Source organism: Agelaius tricolor, unplaced genomic scaffold (assembly GCF_023055355.1).
Source record: "Agelaius tricolor isolate 1412-34295 unplaced genomic scaffold, bAgeTri1.0.p SCAF_25, whole genome shotgun sequence".
Lineage (NCBI taxonomy): Eukaryota > Metazoa > Chordata > Aves > Passeriformes > Icteridae > Agelaius > Agelaius tricolor.
In genome coordinates this window covers 9,572,654-9,590,903 of record NW_027269285.1, presented here as the reverse complement: position 1 = coordinate 9,590,903, position 18,250 = coordinate 9,572,654, and the positions used below count along the sequence as shown (strand labels likewise).

At 44.6% G+C, this 18,250-nt stretch overlaps 1 protein-coding gene across 7 annotated transcripts in view; it reads right to left on the bottom strand.

The window, feature by feature from the left end:
- AUTS2 (activator of transcription and developmental regulator AUTS2) overlaps positions 1–18,250 on the bottom strand; it is an 805,512-nt gene that overhangs the window by 421,357 nt on the left and 365,905 nt on the right. For all 7 annotated transcript variants that reach the window (XM_071448244.1, XM_071448243.1, XM_071448247.1 and 4 more), the window contains 2 exons: positions 12,209–12,310; positions 2,588–2,623 (listed from right to left, as the gene is read on the bottom strand). In XM_071448244.1, the coding sequence (XP_071304345.1) occupies positions 2,588–2,623; positions 12,209–12,310 (138 nt within the window). The remainder of the gene's footprint in view (positions 1–2,587; positions 2,624–12,208; positions 12,311–18,250) is intronic.

Sequence of the window (18,250 nt, the reverse complement as noted above, 5' to 3'; positions counted from 1 at the left end):
GCTACTCAATCCATACCTCAGTGTTCATTCCTTTCTGAATTAAACCTGCTTCCCTCTGCAGGAGATGTCCATCAGTCCATTTGCACCTACCTGGTTCCTCTGGTGAGCTGCAGTACAGAATATTTCAGAGGCCAGTGTACAACATCAAATCATTTCCAAGGGCCAAAGCTTTATTATTATCTATTAAATTAGAAGTTATTTTTACTATTTGAGACCAATAACCCCTGTTTTGATGTTCTGGGTTAACACCAAACACAAAAACTAACAGTCTTTTTCTAGTTAAAAGCTTTGGAAAAAAGAAATCAATTCAAGTGCATATTCCTTTGCACATTGACAATACAATAATTACATTGATCAGAAACATATGCTAATTGGATCACTCTGGAGCATTTTTCTCATTGTCTGGTACTAGAAAACACATCTGGGTTTTATTTGCCCCATGTAAGTTAATAAGAGCATGGGCTTTTTTAAAACAACAAGCAAGATAATCCTAAAAACAATTTTCCAAAGTGAAAAGGGAGGGAAAAAAAGCTTCATGTTTCATCCAAGACTGTGTCAGTGTAAAAAGAACTTTAAGATAGAAACTGAAGCACGTTTTCTACCTACTTGGCTATTAGTGAGGAAAGAAAAAAAGGAAGTTGAAGACTCTCAATACTGTGACTATAGAAAAGAAACAGCTCAGTTAAATATATTAATGGCACCAACAAGGGATGTCTCCCCCACCTACACAGACCCAAATTGGAAAGATTTAAGGTGCCAATCCATCAGCCCTAGAAGATGTCAGGCTTCTTCTTGTTACTGAATCCCTTGCTCAGGAGAGCTGGAAACTTTCAAGCTTTCTGTTGGAGCATAGGGGATGCTGACACCTTCCAGATTTTCACTTTAGTGGACCAACCCACAGACAGTATGGTGCAGGGAACAGCAGATGGCTCCTCTTCTGTTACCTCTGCTGCCTAGAGAGGAAGCTGAGCACAGCTCTCAAGCCATGCATATTCAGCTCTCCCTGCAAGGAGAACAAGGCTCATTTATCCATGGCACAGCCCCCCAGCCCATAATACACCTGTGCCATGCCAGAGCATCTCTACAGACCTCTGTATGATTGGAATTTTCCCAGACAATGGAAAGCAATTCATTCTGAACTAAGACATTCGAGGTTTACTTTTAATTCTAAATAAATGTTGAGCCATTTGATATAATTTTTTCCTTCATCCCCTACCTTGTAAAAATACATGACACAAACCAGGGCAGGTGATGACAAAAGGAAACCAGCTTGTTTTTCTGTTCCACAACTTACCTTCCACTGATCTGGGCTTTGATATAATTAGAACAACTACCACCTGAGGAAACTTTTCCACCTGAGGATGCTGTTTCCATACCTCACCACCAGCAGTGTGAATGTTCTGTTTGTGCAGAAGTCCAATGTAAATCCAGCAGGACACAGCATTCCTCCAGGTATTAAGCAATTTTTGTGCAATTTTTGTGAGACCACATGTTCACAATTGAATCCCATAACTTTCTGACAGGATCACAGACGTCTGTGACAAAAGACTAAATTCACCATGAGCTATTAGAAGAAAATGACTCTCTGGGAATGTGACAAGAGTGCAGCCAAGTTTTTCCATCACGTAATTGAATACCATAGAGTTTGCTTTTCCCCAGGGTTCAATGAGAAGATAGGAGGAGGCTTTGATTGTACTGATAACTTCACAGAGCAGTGCCATGGGACAGGGCTCCCATTTTACCCACCTGGTTTTGGACATACACAATGCTTTGCTTCTCCTACAGTTATTATAAAGGCAAAAAAGATGTGCTTGGAGAATAAAGCATAAGTTACAAGAGAAACAGGATATGAGCAATTTAGATATAAATCTTGGAAGAAAATAAGCAGTACATTGGCTTGAATGGAAAACTTTTTTCACTCCCAAACTTATCTGTGCAAGTAAAAGGTATATTGATGAATGTGGGAATGAACAGAAAGGTATGAATATAGACTGTTAAATCAATACAGGTGCATGCAAATAAATCACAAAGCCCAAAAAACCTGATCAATTTTTAAACCAGCTGGGGCCTGATCTGCTTCTCAGGACATAAAATGGAAATCTGGTAGAAATACAACTTCTGTGTTTTCCAAGAGTGTCCATGAGCCACTGGCTTTTAAGCAACAGGCAGAAATCACTGTGCCACGTTCTCTGGGCTGTGGTACACAGGAGATGAGGCAAAATATTGTAATGGGCTCTTTAAAATCTGTGAATCAACAAGAACAGGAGCAAGGGGGAATCAGAATCCTTCCATCTCCCACTAGAGAGCTGGTGAGACCATGGCTCACTTTATTTGCTATAATTGTGTAAATGAAGTGCTGTTAAAATGTATGCAGTAATTAAAATGACACCTGATCAGTTCAAGGAAACACCACCATGTTGGAAATGTTACTTGCAGGGCATTTGTGAGGAATAAATAAGAAGGGCACTCAGCCCTTGGGCAGGGGGGATTGTGGGGCATTCCTGTGCCCCTGAGTTCTGTGTGAGGCACTTTGTGTGAGGAACACTCTGCTGCTGAGCACAGGGTGAAAGTGGAGATAGACACTTACAAAGTAGCCTGTTCCCAAGCTGGAAGGAGCTGAGCTCTGCAATAAAACACAAAGACAAAGTGGAAAGTCAGTGATGGTTTTTAACACGTTCCAATCCACACAGCTCATTACCAGCCCTTTCCAAGCTTTTCATCACCACATCACAGCCCCAGCGTCCTGCCCCTTGTCATCTGCTACTGAAACAAACACAATGTTGCTTAATTTTTCCCTTTACATCTCTCAACCACTCGGAGATGGCAACGTGCTATTTACTGAATTCCAAGCTTCTGCCGTGGACGTAATTGCCAATTTATTTGACAGGCAGCTGGGTAATGAATTAATGATGGCATTTCGCCCTGCACTGAGACTAAACAGACACTCATCAACCAGCCTCCCTGACATGCTGACATTCAATGCCCTGGACTCCAGCTCCTCAGCTTCGTGGCCACAAAGGGGCAGGAGGGAGGGGGAGAAAGGGAAAAAAAGTAGACTGACTTCAAAACAAAAAGCCCGGTGGGTTTGGATGACTTTTTCAGTGTATGACCTGTTTGCCAATTTATTCCCGAAAGGCCCTGGTTAGTACACACATAGTGCTTTTCTAAAATGAGACATTTTGTAAACATAATTAGTAGTCTGAAATGTAAAGAATGCGTGGGCACAGAGAAGCTGCTTTAGTCAATGTACCATTTTCTGGAGAATGCAGTCACTACAATTTCCCATTTGGATGTCCACATTGTTTGACAAACCAAGGATATAGAAACAACAACCCCAAAAAAAGCAAACAGCAAATATCTACAGTGTGAAATAGAATTCAAAACTCAAACCTATAAAAATAATTTAAACTAATATTACTACCATGAAAAATAATCAATTTGTTTAAATGCTTTTAAAAAAAAAATAGCATCATGAAATTCAGTTTAAGTGGGACACGATCACAACCTCTATATTCACAGGAATTAAGGAGATAAAGGGTTTTTTTTCATTAGTTTTTCATCTAAGCAATGGGGATTACACAGCAGGTTCTCTCAGAGACATGGGGGATCCTGGTGCTAATCCAGGTCAGGCTGTTCCATCAGAGGGGGAGCAGTGCCCAGCTCCAACCTTCAGAGCCCATGGACACAGCAGCAAAAGCAGAGGAGCATTCTGTAGTGAGGCTGCCAGAGAACCAGTGTGGAACTCCTGGAGCTCCATTCCCACTACTGGAGCTCAATTCCCTCTCCATTCCCACTCATGTAGCTCAGTTCCCACTCCTGGAGCTCAGTTCCCACTACTGGAGCTCAATTCCCTCTCCATTCCCACTCCTGTAGCTCAGTTCTCATTCCTGTAGCTCCATTCCCACTCCTGTGGCTCAATTCTCACTCCTGTACCTCCATTCCCACTCCTGCAGCTCCATTCCTTCTCCTGTAGCTCCATTCCCTCTCCATTCCCACTCCTGTAGCTCCATTCCCTCTCCTGTGGCTCCATTCCCTCTCCTGTAGCTCCATTCCCTCTCCTGCAGCTCCATTCCCACTCCTGCAGCTCCATTCCCTCTCCCATAGCTCCATTCCCTCTCCTGCAGCTCCATTCCCACTCCTGTGGCTCAATTCTCACTCCTGTAGCTCCATTCCCACTCCTGCAGCTCCATTCCCTCTCCTGTAGCTCAGCACAGCCTCCCTGTCCATGGTGACACAGCCTGGGGACAGCCAGCCCTGCAGAGAGGCCCCAGCAGCCTGAGCACACCATTGGGAATACACAGAATTTTTGTCACTTCACCCCTGTTCCAGGACAGGTACTGCAGATCTGCAGTGCACAGCTCTGGCTATCAGCAGGCAAGGGAACTGCACACAACTAAAGACACTCAAAGTGCTCCTGTCCCCTGTGCCACCATCACCCACAGGACACCCCTGGTGCCAGGGGTGATGGCCCTGAGAGCTTCCCTGCTGTCCCTGGGAATGCCCTGGGCACTGGCACAGCCCTGCCCCCTGCCCAGCCCAGCTGCTGCTCCCAGCTGGGCACAGCCCCTGGCACAGCCACTCCATGGGCACAGGTCCTGCTTTGGGGATGCCAAAAAGATTTTTGCTTTTTATCCATTTTTCCTATATTCATAACTCTGTAGATTACTATTATACAGTTACATAGCTCCTTAACCACCTCTAGTCCTTTTCCTACCCTTTCTCTAAGATTTGAGAACAGTCAGTTCACCTTCCTGGACTCTTATTCAGTCTTTTTTGCCTCTATAGTGAACCAAGGATGTTTTATTTTTTCCATATATTGTAAACATAATAAATGTGGGGCTAGAAGCTGGGGGGAGCAATGGGGTCTTCAGTGGAGGGCAGAACCAAGAGGGGAGGATTACTTAATTAACTGTTCCTCTAATTGGATACTTTCTCTGAAGTATGCTAATTTGTTAAACTTATAAAATTGTCCAAATCCTGTATGACATGTGCATTTTGCCATACTTGCACCTGGAGGTCCTTCATTAAAGGTAACAGCTTTTTATCATTTTAATATTGTTTGGCTTGTGACTTTTGGCATCTCTAGGAGCCCCTGTGGCCCTGCATGTGTGCAGCCCTGGCACAGAGCACACCCTGCTTGTACCCCACAGGACACACACTGCCTTCCTCTTCACTCCCCTGCTCTCTGCTCCATGCCATTGAGATTCCTTTCATTTCAGCTGCAGATCTACCCACAAACACAGCACGTGCACTCGTTAGAACCACTTTTGTTTCAGCTATGTGCAGATGCCAAGCGAGTCCCACTCTTTCACTCACAGTTTTTTTAAACTTACTTTACTGGCTGAAAGCTCCAAAGTTTGCATTCTGCATCTGTGTGTAATTTTTGTCTGCTTTTTATTCCAAATTTTGGAAGGATAGAGTATCAAAACAAAACAATAAAGAGGAAGAAAAAAAGAATAAGCAAACAAAATATTTCCCACTGAATATTTTCATTCCTTCAAAAGCAATGCTGCAATGGCTATGGGAGGACAGTTGAAACATAGCAGTCAAATGACTTCCACTGAACAACTGTGCAATTTCAGGGAACTTGAGTTTGCTGGATGGAAATATAGCCCTTCACACATTGCATGCTGCATATGGAGAGTACAGTTTGCAAACTCTATTTAATTGAAGTATGAAAGACTGTGCTGCACATGCATGAATGACTGTCAGCTGTGTTGAACCGTGTGTTGGCAGAGCACAGAGGCTGAAGCGAGGGCTATGCAAGGAGACAACTTCTCACCTTTTGGGAACTCCCAAGAGCGAAAGGCTCCCACTACCCCGTGCCCAGCCTTGGGACCAACTGGGCAAACATCTTTACAAGCCCGTGCTGAGTCGTGATCCTGCACTGGCTGGTTCTATAGCTCTTATTTAAAGTGTGCCTATAACAGAGGTAATGGTTTCACTTTCCGAAACCCTTCGCAAAATAGGACATTAGAAATACTGTTTGATATTCACACAACCACCAGCAGAAGCCTGCATCAGGTGCCCATCAGCAAAATACACTTGCTTAAAATTGTCAGGGTTCTGGGCTTTTTCCCCCCACCTTTTTTTTTTTTTTTTTTTTTTGGTTGGTTTGGTTTGTTTTGTTTTTTTTTTTTTTTTTTGGTTTCCATCCTTTCTTAAAGAAAAGAACTTTGGCCCAGAAGCAAAAATGTAGTAACCCTCGTGTAAGCATTAGTTTATCGTGTACCAAAGAAAATTACATCCTTGAGGTCTTGGAAGGCACAGTTATACCCATTTTGCATATATATTGTGCATTACTTGGGGAGCTGGGTGGGGAGAAAGACTGTGTTGTACATATTTGTTCTGGCTATTGTTTATGCAGGTCTGACTGAATGAAGGAACAGTGGGTATCATTTCAATTTCTGATGTCAACATCAAATTACTTATTTAATTTCATGCCTGGCGAAGCATTGTATAGCTACACGCAGAATCATTTCACTTCATTTGTTATGCTGTGTTTTCTTGGCGATTGGCTTGCCTTCCAACTGACAGCTTTAATTACGACATGAATTTGATTGCACTGCCGAGGAATTAACATAATGCAACAAAGCATTTAAGCACCCAACCTTAGACACACAAACACACACATGCCCACCCTCACAGGCACACGCACACAAAGCACAGCCACTGCTGCTGAGCAGCTCCTGGCACACACACAGGCACAGCCCTGCCCCTGTGCCTCCACACACTGCCAAAATCACTGGAGATGTTCTGCACAGGGAGCAGCACTGAGAGCTTCACAGTGAACCAAGGATTTTTTGGTTTTTTCCATATATTGTAAATAGAATAAATGTGGGGCAAAAGCTGGGGGAGCAATGGGGGCAGAACCAAAATGGGGGGGGGGGGGGGGGAATTACTTAATTAACTGTTCCTCTAATTGGATACTTTCTCTGAAGTATGCTAATTTGTTAAACTTATAAAATTGTGCAAGTCCTGTATGACATGTGCATTTTGCCATACTTGCACCTGGAGGACCTTCATTAAAGGTAACAGCTTTTCATCATCTTAATATTGTTTGGCTCATGACTTTTGGCATCTCTAGGAGCCCCTGTACATACATAACCCAAAGGCTGTTCCTCCATTTGTGTTTGGCTCTGTACAAGTGAGAGGGATGGGGGACCAAAGAATTAAAAATATCAAAATGTCCTGGATTTGGGGCTGAAACTATGAGCTGCCCACAGGATTACACTACTGGAGTCTCTTCCTGAAGCAAACAGCCACAGACCTGGTGGGCAGGGCAGCTCAGGATTTCAGGACTTGGTCCTCATTGTCACCTCCTCACTGTGGCTCCTCTCGAGCACAAAGTGCCCAGCACAGGAGGAGCACACAGCTACAGGGCACTGGGAGCAGGGCAGCACTCATGGAGAGTGCAGCAGCTTTGATGAGATTTTTTGAGAGCCCAAGAGCAGACTTTTAATGCAGGGACAAATGGGAAGATTCCTGTCCCATGCCCTGTTCAGGAGCTGGAAAAACATTCCTGACAAAAAGGTACCAAAAGCAGTGAGAGGCAATGAGGTGCTGAATCCCATCCAGTGACCATGTGGGAGAGGCTTTTGCTGCTCATCCCTTCACTGAAAGCCTGCAACCAACACCAGAGGCAGCAGCCAGGGCTGAGATCAGGTAGATCAGGAATTTAGGAATGTGCTCCAAAGAAATCAGGTGGGTTGATTTTTGATTAGCAAAGAGGTGGCTGAACCCCTGAATACACAGTGCATTTATCATCCAGGTTAGCTGTAACTCTCATGTTTTCCTCAGGTAAATCTCCTGGCTGTTTTGTAAAACATGACAAAAATGTATTCCAAAGAGGGAGGACTCAATTAAAAATAAATACATACAGGGAGATAAAAAAAAGAAGTTGACTGAGCTCCAAGCTGAGCAAAAGAGAAAGCGCTGCCATCTTGTCTCCAAGCAAGATCTCAACAAAATGAATTCTACTACTGGCAAGATTTTGATGAGATTAAACTGACTACAGCACCCTATATATAAAGGAGGAGCAGCTCTCCAATTTCTCTTTTAGGGCCCTGGAGCTACCTCTGTCCATAAAGGAAAAAAACAAGTTGTCATTCCTAAAAAAAAACCCCATACAGGGGAGAAAGGCAGAGAGCCATGGGTTTATGAAATTCAGAGGGGGAGCTGGATCAGGGCACTGCTTGCACTGGAGCATTTGAGCAATCACTATCCCCAATCTAGCAGAGGTCAGATTCTCTGCTAATTATGTTCTCTCACAGAGGGGTGGGTGTGTGCACACGTGTGCCAGGCGAGGACAAAGAGAGGAGCTGACAGAAATCAGTCTCACTGCATTGCATCTGACAAGAACAGAGGATATTCCCCTTCCTACTGTCTGATGCTATTTCAAGCCTCATTATGAGAAAAATCTCCTGTTTAATATGGTCTTTTCATTGAATTATCTTCTTTTCATTTTTGCCCACCTCTCACAAACGCTGCAAATTACCTGCTTGGATCTCATTAGCCTGGAAAGGAGTCACTCCTTGTAAACACACTTTGCATCACTCTGCATTATCCAAGGGCTGCAGGAACATTTACAATAGGCAAAGTTGAAAGATCCCTGACAGGAGAGGGAATGAAGCCACTGACAAGTCAGTTTGCAACTGGATGTTCATTATCCCCTCTCCCTCATTCTGCATCTGTCACTGAGCTCTCAGCAGGCCCTGCAGGAAGGCCTGTGAAGCTCTAACATTCCTGTTTCACCAGCCTGCTCAAAACTGGGATGGGAAAATGGATCATCCACCTGGAGAACATGCACTTCAGTCATTAGCCACATTTCCATACAGGAGCCATGCCTTACAGTGCTGCCAGCTGACAATAGTGGAGATTCTTTTTGTAGTATATGGTAGAGATAATTCATGCTATATATGTATAAAATATTGTAAAAGTCCAAGGTTATGTCTTTGACCACTCTGGCTGGGAGCAGAGTCCTATTTTTATTCAAGCAGTTCCCAGACAGTGCTAAGATAATATCAGATCTGTTCCCCTATGGATGGGACAGTCCCAGGCCATCATCAATGATTTCCCTGGCATCTGTACCTGGGAGAGAGCATCTAAACCCTCCTGGACCATGGTTAATGGAATGTCTCAGCTACCCACAGGACCTGCACCTGGAATGATTACACCTGCCATGCTCAGGAACTGGCCTCACCCTGCTCCATGTGGACACAGACTCTGCCTGGATGCTCAGACATTTTGTCTGGACCTTGGACCTGCCTTTGTCTGTTCCTGCACATGTATGGATCCGGTTCTACATGTGAAGAGACACAAAGAAAGTTGGGTCATCCCTGCCTCAGGCAGGATAAACTGCATATAAGGTGGCTGCTGGAAGCACTGGGGTGAGCCCCTGGGCAGACACTGGCACTCTGTCAGTCTGGATGGATCCTGGTTCACCCAGGGCTGAAACCCAGGTTTGACACTGCCCGAGGCTCTGGTGGTCTTTCAATATTCTATTTTTGTTTGTTAACGATCTAATAAATCTTTGTTAATTTTTTTTATAAATTTGGCTACCAATTTGATAATTTATAACATTTATATTTCATGGCCAGAATTTGCTTTCTGACCTCAAGGGTAATCTGCCTGCAATGTTTTATATTTTTTGTTCTATCTTCTGTTGGGTACACTTTTTGTGTATTCTTTTCTGAGAAAATAGCTGTGAAAACAGAAGCAAAGAAAAGCCTACTCTGTTGCCTGTAGCTTTTTTGGACAGTAAATAGTGGGTATCATTAGATATCTGACTTTGTCAAAAAGTATTATTGAAAATAAACATTGGGAAAGTCCTGTCATTTCAGCACATGGGGTGTCTGACTTTGGGAAAGGGGGGAATGGGATGGACAGCTCTGAACTGACTTTGGGAAAGGGGGGAATGGGATGGACAGCTCTGAACTAACTTTGGGGAGAGGGCAATGGGATGGACAGCTCTGAACTGACTTTGGGAGAGGACAATGGGATGCACAGCTCTGAACTGATTTTGGGAGAGGACAATGGGATGGACAGGTCTGAACTGACTTTGGGAGAGGACAATGGGATGCACAGCTCTGAACTAACTTTGGGGAGAGGGCAATGGGATGGACAGCTCTGAACTGACTTTGGGAGAGGACAATGGGATGGACAGCTCTGAACTGATTTTGGGAGAGGACAATGGGAATTACTGCTCTGAACTGAAGGAGCCTGGGGAGGGCCACCACAGACCAGGCTCAGTGAGAGCTGTCTCGTGTGAGTTTATCAAATCTCAGCTGAACTGGTGATGCCAGACCACAGAGACATGCTTGTATTGCAATGAATTATCAAAGCAAAGGAACTTTCCTTATTAAGCAAAACATAAATTATGTATAAAACTTTAAAATATACATCTCCACATATATTTACATAATGTTTCTTTTGAGTAACCTGTGAATCCCTCTGTCCTCTCTTGGGTGCACTAGGGAAGTTGTATTTGCTCTCTACTTCCTTTTAATTTGCCACAGCACCGAGACAAAGGAAAAGTATTGTAAAAACATCAGAGAAAAACTGGATTTGATGGGTAGAAGGGGACCCAGGACTCTGCTCTCACTGCCAGGTCTGGCAGTGCAATTCTGTGAGCTGCTGAGAAGCCCAATAAACCTCAGAGCTCTCCACTCACTACATTGCAAGGGAATGACAAAGCTAAATTAAAACCATGTTTGTAAGGAGCTGTGACATTTTTTGCTGAAGGTGCTGTGTAATTGTGAAGTTGGTTGCAGTGGCTTCCCAGCTGCCACAGGGCTCAGATAAGCCAGGATGATGATGGTGACAGGCTGACATCCAGCTGCCTTCCACTGCTACCTGTACAGAGCATTTCCTCACTACCTCCTCTGGTTTCACTCTCCTCTTCCAAAGAGATCTCACAGCCCTGAGACTGACCTCAGCTGACAGCTATGAAGGGCAAGCTCTGATGTGTTTAGCTGAATGTAACCCATAAAGGCTGGCTCTGGGGAAGAAATGGACCTCTAAATGTGACAAAGGGATGTGGAGAGAGAGTGCTACAGATTTCACACTTTCACAGGAAAAAAAAAAAATCAAGCATCTGTTCCAGTGATATGCACAATTCAGCAAAAATTGCTAGCTGTGTGCCTTCAGGCTTAAATTTGCACAACGAAATGTATCCTTTACAAAGGTATTTCTTTTAATGCCTGCTCAGTTCAGTTTTATTGGATTGGCCTATAGAGGACACCATCTGGTATCTGTCATCCAAATCTACACAGACATGCTATCGAGAAAATCCCCATTTCCAAAATGTGGGTTAGTTAAAAGTAGGGCCAGATTGCTGGCTGGTACAAATTGGGTTGACTGATGTAGCTATCCATGCTTTTACCAGCAAAGGATCTGACCTACAAAATCCCCAATTTAGATCCTCTGTTGGGACAGGGCTTTCTTTATATTCTGTGTTGTAAAGCATGTGGCACAGAGGACACAGAGCCATGAATAAAACACTCAAGGATTGTGATGGTACACATAATAAATAGTAATCTAATTGCAGCAACAGAAAGATTTCTGTAGTCATTGCTCTGTCAGAACAACTCATGTGTGTCACTGGTGAATGAGCAGCATTCTCCCATGGAGAAAAACACTCTCCACAGGGCTGCCATCTCAGGCCCTTCCACAGCACTTTAGGTAGAGCAACAAAGGCAGAGCTTATGCTATTGTTGGCCATGTTATATCAATTCATTATACATAACTGAGTCTCTCTAGACACCCAAATACTTCTCATAAAGACAGTATGTAGCCCAAAGAAATACATTCTTTCCCTCCACCACTTGGGGTAAAAATGTTACTCACTTCTCAACTATGCAGAACATCTTAACTTCATTAAATGGCCTTCAACTGTTTCCAAAGAGCTGAGTGTTTGCACACAGAAAGACATTCTATCAATCTTTAAGAAGTTTTCTGAACCAGGGCAAGAGACCTAAGTCTTCCTCTCCTGTGATTTGCAAAAACCCCACACCTTGTAGGGGTTGTAAAGTCAGTGTGCATCTTTATTCAGTGCCGGGGCATGCGGGATCTCTTCCTACTCTAAGTTAATTTTCTCTTCCTACTCGAAGTTAATTTTCTGACCCCCCCATGTCTCAGCTGAAGCCCCAAAGGGAAGGAGATTTTAGCCAGAAGCCATCCCAGGAGCAGATCCCGCAGCTGTACTCACATCACTGAGCCTCTCCCGGGAGCTGCTGCGCTGGAAGCCCTTGGACTCGCCGCTGGCGCTCTCGCTGTCGCTGTCCCGGCAGCTGTTCTGGCCTGCCTTGAGCTGCACACAGGAGACACAAAGACAGCAAGGGTTGAGCCTGGTTCAGGTGAGAGCCCTTGTCCCAGTGTCCTTTATCCCCTCCCAGCAGCAGCAGCGTGGCCGTGGCTCTGTGGCAGTGCCAGGGCTCTGTGTCCCTGTGCCAGGGCACAGCCCAGGGACACCATGGACAGCCCAGGAGCTGCAGCTGCTGCAGGCACGAGCTCACTCATGTCCCAACAACACCCATGGCCCAAGGCAATCACAGTTTGAGACCTTCCTCTGAGACCTTCACCCTTCTGATTTCTCAAGGTATTTCTGCCATGGATGAAGCTTTTGGGTTCCATCACAATGCAGCTCTCACAGCATCAGTTCCCCCCTCATTACAGCATAGGAGCATTGAGGGCCTGAGATCAATGGGAGTCTCCCCAAGGGAAGAGGAGGTCACCACTCCAGAGAAGCCTTTCTTTTGCTGGACTAGCCCTGAACCACACTGCCTGGCACTCTAAACAATTTTTGACTAACAAACCTCAATGTTCATAAAACAACAGGATCTACTTAATAGGTATCAAACTGCTTTTGTATTTCAAACCACCTTTAATGAACTTTACTGGCATTGTAATAAAAAAGCTACAAAAAAAACCCTAAACTACATTTTCATTACAACTGAGAACACATCTGCTCTCTCTGACACTTTGGACTGTTGAGGTCACCACATTACACAGCAATGTACTGAGAGAAACATTCACAGACACCCATTACACATGTCCACGAGCACATGCACACCTAGAGAGCAAGAGGAAGAGATGATCCACGTCCCCTGCAATGCTGAAAATGCACACCTTTGTTTTCAACTATCCTTCCCTATATTTTGCTTGAATGCATTAAAATTTTCATTTAGCCTTGCTGATGCTTTGAACTAACTCTGGTGGTTAATACTGGCACGAAATCTCTTTCAGAAATTTAGACTTAAGATCACACACATAAATACTGGAAGCAGAGGTAAATGCAGAGAAAATATTTGGTGAGGTACCTAATGAAATATTTTATGTGAGACCGACTACACTTATCAATATCCATATAACAAACACCAAACAACTCCTGCTACCATTCTAATTGTTAATATGATGATGGTAGGTTCCATTCACATCCTACTGGAGCAGGTATTCATTCATCTCCATGCCATGACTGGAGACTAAAGGTTCCTCTTCCAACACTCCCCATCACCCTTTTCCCCCCTCTTTCTCCTCTCTCTCATTTATTTCCAGTTCTCCAGAAACAAGCACACAAAAAAATTCACACAAATGCACTTTTACAGGGGCACACAAATAAAAGCTGCACTTCTGCTGATGTTTTCCTACGTGTACACTCTGTTCACCTCAGCCACAGCTGCTCCCTCCCAGGGCCACTGAAGGAGCACAAAAAGCATCCTCACCCTCAGGTTATCACTTTCTCCCTGGCACTGCCAGAGCAAACTGCATCTGCAAGTTTGGTATTTGTGGGCTACTTCTCCTTGATCCCTTACTCCCCTCACCACTAAAGGGAAGCTTTGGGTGCTCTCTATCAGTCAAATCAAACTGAGGACACAAAGTCCATGAAATTAAAAGTTCCAGCACACAACTGAGTGGCAATGCATGAGCACAACTGCAAAAAATGGCACAGGCAAACTCTCAGCCCAAAGAAAATGCAGCAGAAGGACCAGAGCTATTTGTCAGACACTTACAATTCAATAAATAAACGAAATATTCCACAGCTCAGCCAGAACATTTCCAGTAAAATGATTTTTATTTCCAATGGAACGGTTTATCAGTCAGATCTAAGAGATCTTGGGAGCAGCTCTTGGAGGCAGAGGGGAGGATAACGAATTCAAGAAGTCTTACACTTCATCTATAACTCACTGATCTTATCTAGGACCTCCATCTCCTGTAATTTTATGGTCCCAAGTTTAACATTTACCCACCCAAAGGAAAATGGATCAAGTTTCCCTCACTTGGTCTTTTGTCAACATCCACCCAATGATGGAAAAACTCTTATTGCAAGTGGGGTGTTAAGAATTTTTTTTCCAGTCTCAGATTTTATTTCTAGAACCTAAATTTAGTTTGTACACAATCTTCACACATTAGTTATTTGCTAACTAATAATAACAGCCCAGTTTTATCATTCTTCTACATCACGAATTCCAGCTATTTACAGAGAAGAGAAGAAAAACCCAGCAGGTGTCATTTTTCTAGACACAATTTACAAGAAGTAAGAGAACATGATGAAGACATCTGAGCCTGAAACTCTGTAGAAAAAAAAGTGACTGGGACTGCAGGGACCAGGCAGCAAACTCAGAAATAGGTCCAAGTTAAGATTTATAAGCTTTCCATATTTTCCTTTCTTTTTTTCCAAGTTGAGTTTCTCCATGTGCCAAACTGTTGAGGGTTTGCATTTTATTCCAGAACCCATCAATCTGTGTTAAATTAAAAAAGTAAAGCATGGAAATGTGCCCGTTGTCTTCTCTTAAGAACCTGAAGTTACACTCAAACCCACATGAGAACACTATTTGTGGACAGGCCATGGGTCATTTCATCTCAATCTATTTGCACAGATTCAACTGCTAAAAACAATGCTGAAACAGCACAGGGCTGCTCAAAAGGCCCACAGAAAACAGAGTGGATCTTTAGTTACACTCTGTGCATCTGGTTCATCACCTGGCACACAGGAACCCTAAAATCAGTTTCCCCATGGAAATGCAACTTTCCTTGGAAAAAAATTGAAGTGCAATGTTGAGAGCTCTTGTTCCTCTATTGTTTCTAGCAGGGTACCCTGTGGTGGTGTTCACAGGGGCCTGAGGATGAGGGAAGAGATGAGGATCTGACTCCATGTTTCAGAAGGCTGATTTATTATTTTATTATATATATGATATTAAAACTATACTAAAAGAATAGAAGAAAGGATTTCATCAGAAGGCTGGCTAAGAATAGAAAAGGAATAGAATGATAACAAAGGCTTGTGTCTGACTGAGACAGTCTGAGCCAGCTGACTGTGATTGGCCATTCATTAGAAACAACCCCATGAGACCAATCCCAGATGCACCTGTTGCATCCCACAGCAGCAGATAACCATTGGTTACATTTTGTTCCTGAGGCCTCTCAGCTTCTCAGGAGGAAAAATCCTAAGGAAAGGATTTTTCAGAAAATATCATGGCTACAGTAGCCCAATGAAAATCCCATTATGCCTGTCAGTGCAGGGCTGGGACTGGACTGGGTGATCCTTGGGGGTCCCTTCCCACTCAGGTTATTCTGTGCTTCTACAAAGGTCTCACTGAGGAACTTCCCACATTAACACAGCATTAATCTTCTAATTTGCACCAGGCAAGGAGTGGAAAAGGGTTTACAAAAAGTGTCTTTGTGCTTCCACTGCACAGTGGGAATGAATTTATCCATGAAGGGATCCATCTAAAGGGTCTCACAAAGAGGCAATACAGACATTTTCTAGACTGAAAGCCCAAAACCCTAAAAACTCAGAGTGTCTCTGACTCACAAGGAGCATGTGCAGTCTCAGGGACTCCCCTAGGGAGACATGGGGTACTTGCAGAAAAAGCACCTCAAGACCACTTGCCCAGGCTGAACCACACAGGACCCAATCCTGGGGCACACCCACTGCTCCAAAACTTTCTAGATTTTGGTCATTCTTAGCATTGCATTTTTTGAGATCTTTCATTGCACTACAGATCCTGTTTGTTTGTAATGCTTTTGAATCTGCAGGAGGACACCAGAAGTCAAGCAGAACTGCATAAAGTCATAGCTACATTTCTATTAAAGGGAAAGGCCAAAAAGCAGATTTGCAAGGGAGGTTGCTGGCTGAGGGCTTGGCAGAGGGTTTTATTTCTGATTTTTTCACCACACCTGCCCCAACAGAGAGGAACAGGTGTTCCCTGCTGCCCAGAACTGGACTGTTGGGAGGATTTTTCCCTCAGGGCAGTTTCTCCAGTGGGTGATGTTGGATTCCATTGCACCACAGCCAGGGATGGAGGAAGGAAGCTGAGTTGGGGGGGCACAGGGTGGCATTGCAATTTTTGTTGTTGTTCTGACTACTCAAATCTATTTTTGTGGACAACAAATTGAATTTTTTCCCCCAAGTGGAGACTGTTTTGCCCATGACAATAATGGGTGGCTTCCTTGCCTTTACCTCACAAACTTCTTCCCTCCCCTGCCCTGCTGAGGAGGGGTGTGAGAGGGGCTGGGGGAGTTTGGCCTCAGCCATGATGTGGTTTTTGAGTCACAAAACTTCAGTCACAACTCTGCTGCCCTGCAGAGTGCTGAGCAATGGAGGCAAAGATGGGGACTGGCATGAGGGACCCAGGCAGGGAGAGAGGGACACTGAGAGCACAGAGAGGAGAGGCACAAGACATGGAACACCAAGAGGGAACATTTGATGAAGAAAGAGAGACTTGCTCAGGCCTGAAGGCCACACAGAAACCATCCAGAAATTATGAATAAACCAAAATAGATGCAGAAACATCACCATGAAACTGCTGTCACAGCAAGTGCTAACAGGAACTCTTCTGTCAGCCCACAGAGAGATTTTCAGGTGACTTGGAATCTAACAGAACTATTTTTGCAGCAGGGAAACACTCAGCCCTACTTTGTGACAGTGAAAGTGCAAACTGAATATTCATCTGTGTCCAGGGAAAGCAGCTCTGCTGTGCTCCTTCTGCCACTCAGAGTTATAGGGTAAAGCAGAGCTAAACTCTCAGGTTTAGGAGTAGGACAGGCCTAGAGCTGCTGTGCCAGCCAGACACTCCTGTGACAGGAGAGGAGGGACAGAAGCCATAACCACTCCTAAGGGCAATCCATGGCAGCAGAGCTCTCTGTGGCCTGTTCTCTCAGCCAGGATAAGAAGGAAGGACAGAGCTGATCGTGTTAAGAGTGTAAGGGAGGATGGAAGGGCAGCTGAGCCCCAGACTCCAGGGAGCATCAGCTTGGGATCACAGTTGGCTGTGCTGGATCCCAAAGCCACTTTAGATAATTCCATTGTAGCACATAAACAAGAATTAACATAAATAAACCAGCTGAGAATTTGGCAAAAGACTTTTTCACAGAGCTTATATATCATGTCAAAAACACCCTAATGTGGCTCTCCTGAGCTTTTTTATTTTCAAATATATTTTAATTGAAAAACCCCACACCATTTGGCAGCAGTAAATCTATAGTACAGATTTGAGGTGCCTGAGCTTCTATGCCATATGGAATTAAAAGATTATTTCACTACATTATACTTTAAAGTTATGAATACCAACACCTCTCCCTGTTAGAGCACAGCCAGAGCCCTAAAGGAAGGGGACTCCTGCTCCCTGAGGGATGGCAGAGCCCTGCTGTGGGGAGGAGAATTCCACTTTCACTTCTGCCTGTCATCCTTTATTTAAACAGCTTTTGCAAGGGTGAGGCAGTCCCTGCTCCCCCCTGGGTGAGTGAATTCCCCAGCTCAGCTCAACTGACTCCTGCATGTGCCATTAGAAATGCTTCCCACCCCCAAAATCCTGGCCAGGCACAGCCCAGCCCCACTCATGGCTCATGGCAGGAGTTTGTCCTGAGCAGGGCACAGCACACACACATTTCCACTGCCCCCAATTGCTCTCTGGCCTTTTCCCACCATGGAACAGGACACAAGAATGGGAATTTTTGTCACTTCTGGCAGGCACATCCTTTCCCCAGCGAGGCACACCCGGATCCAGGCAGAAGCACAGACAGACCAGGGGCTGCTGATGAGTGCAGGCTGCCCCTAAGGCCAGGGAGCACAGCCTGGAGATGCAGCCTGGCTGAAGGCAGTGAGATCTCAGTTATCCAGCACAGCCCAGGCCTGCTGGGCCGTTCTGCAGGGCTCTGACATCCAGAGAGGCCAGGCTGCACCGACAGCCCAGGCCAGCCCTGCCCTGCCCTGCAAACACAGCCCTGAGGAGCTGTCCTAGGGTGATGTTAT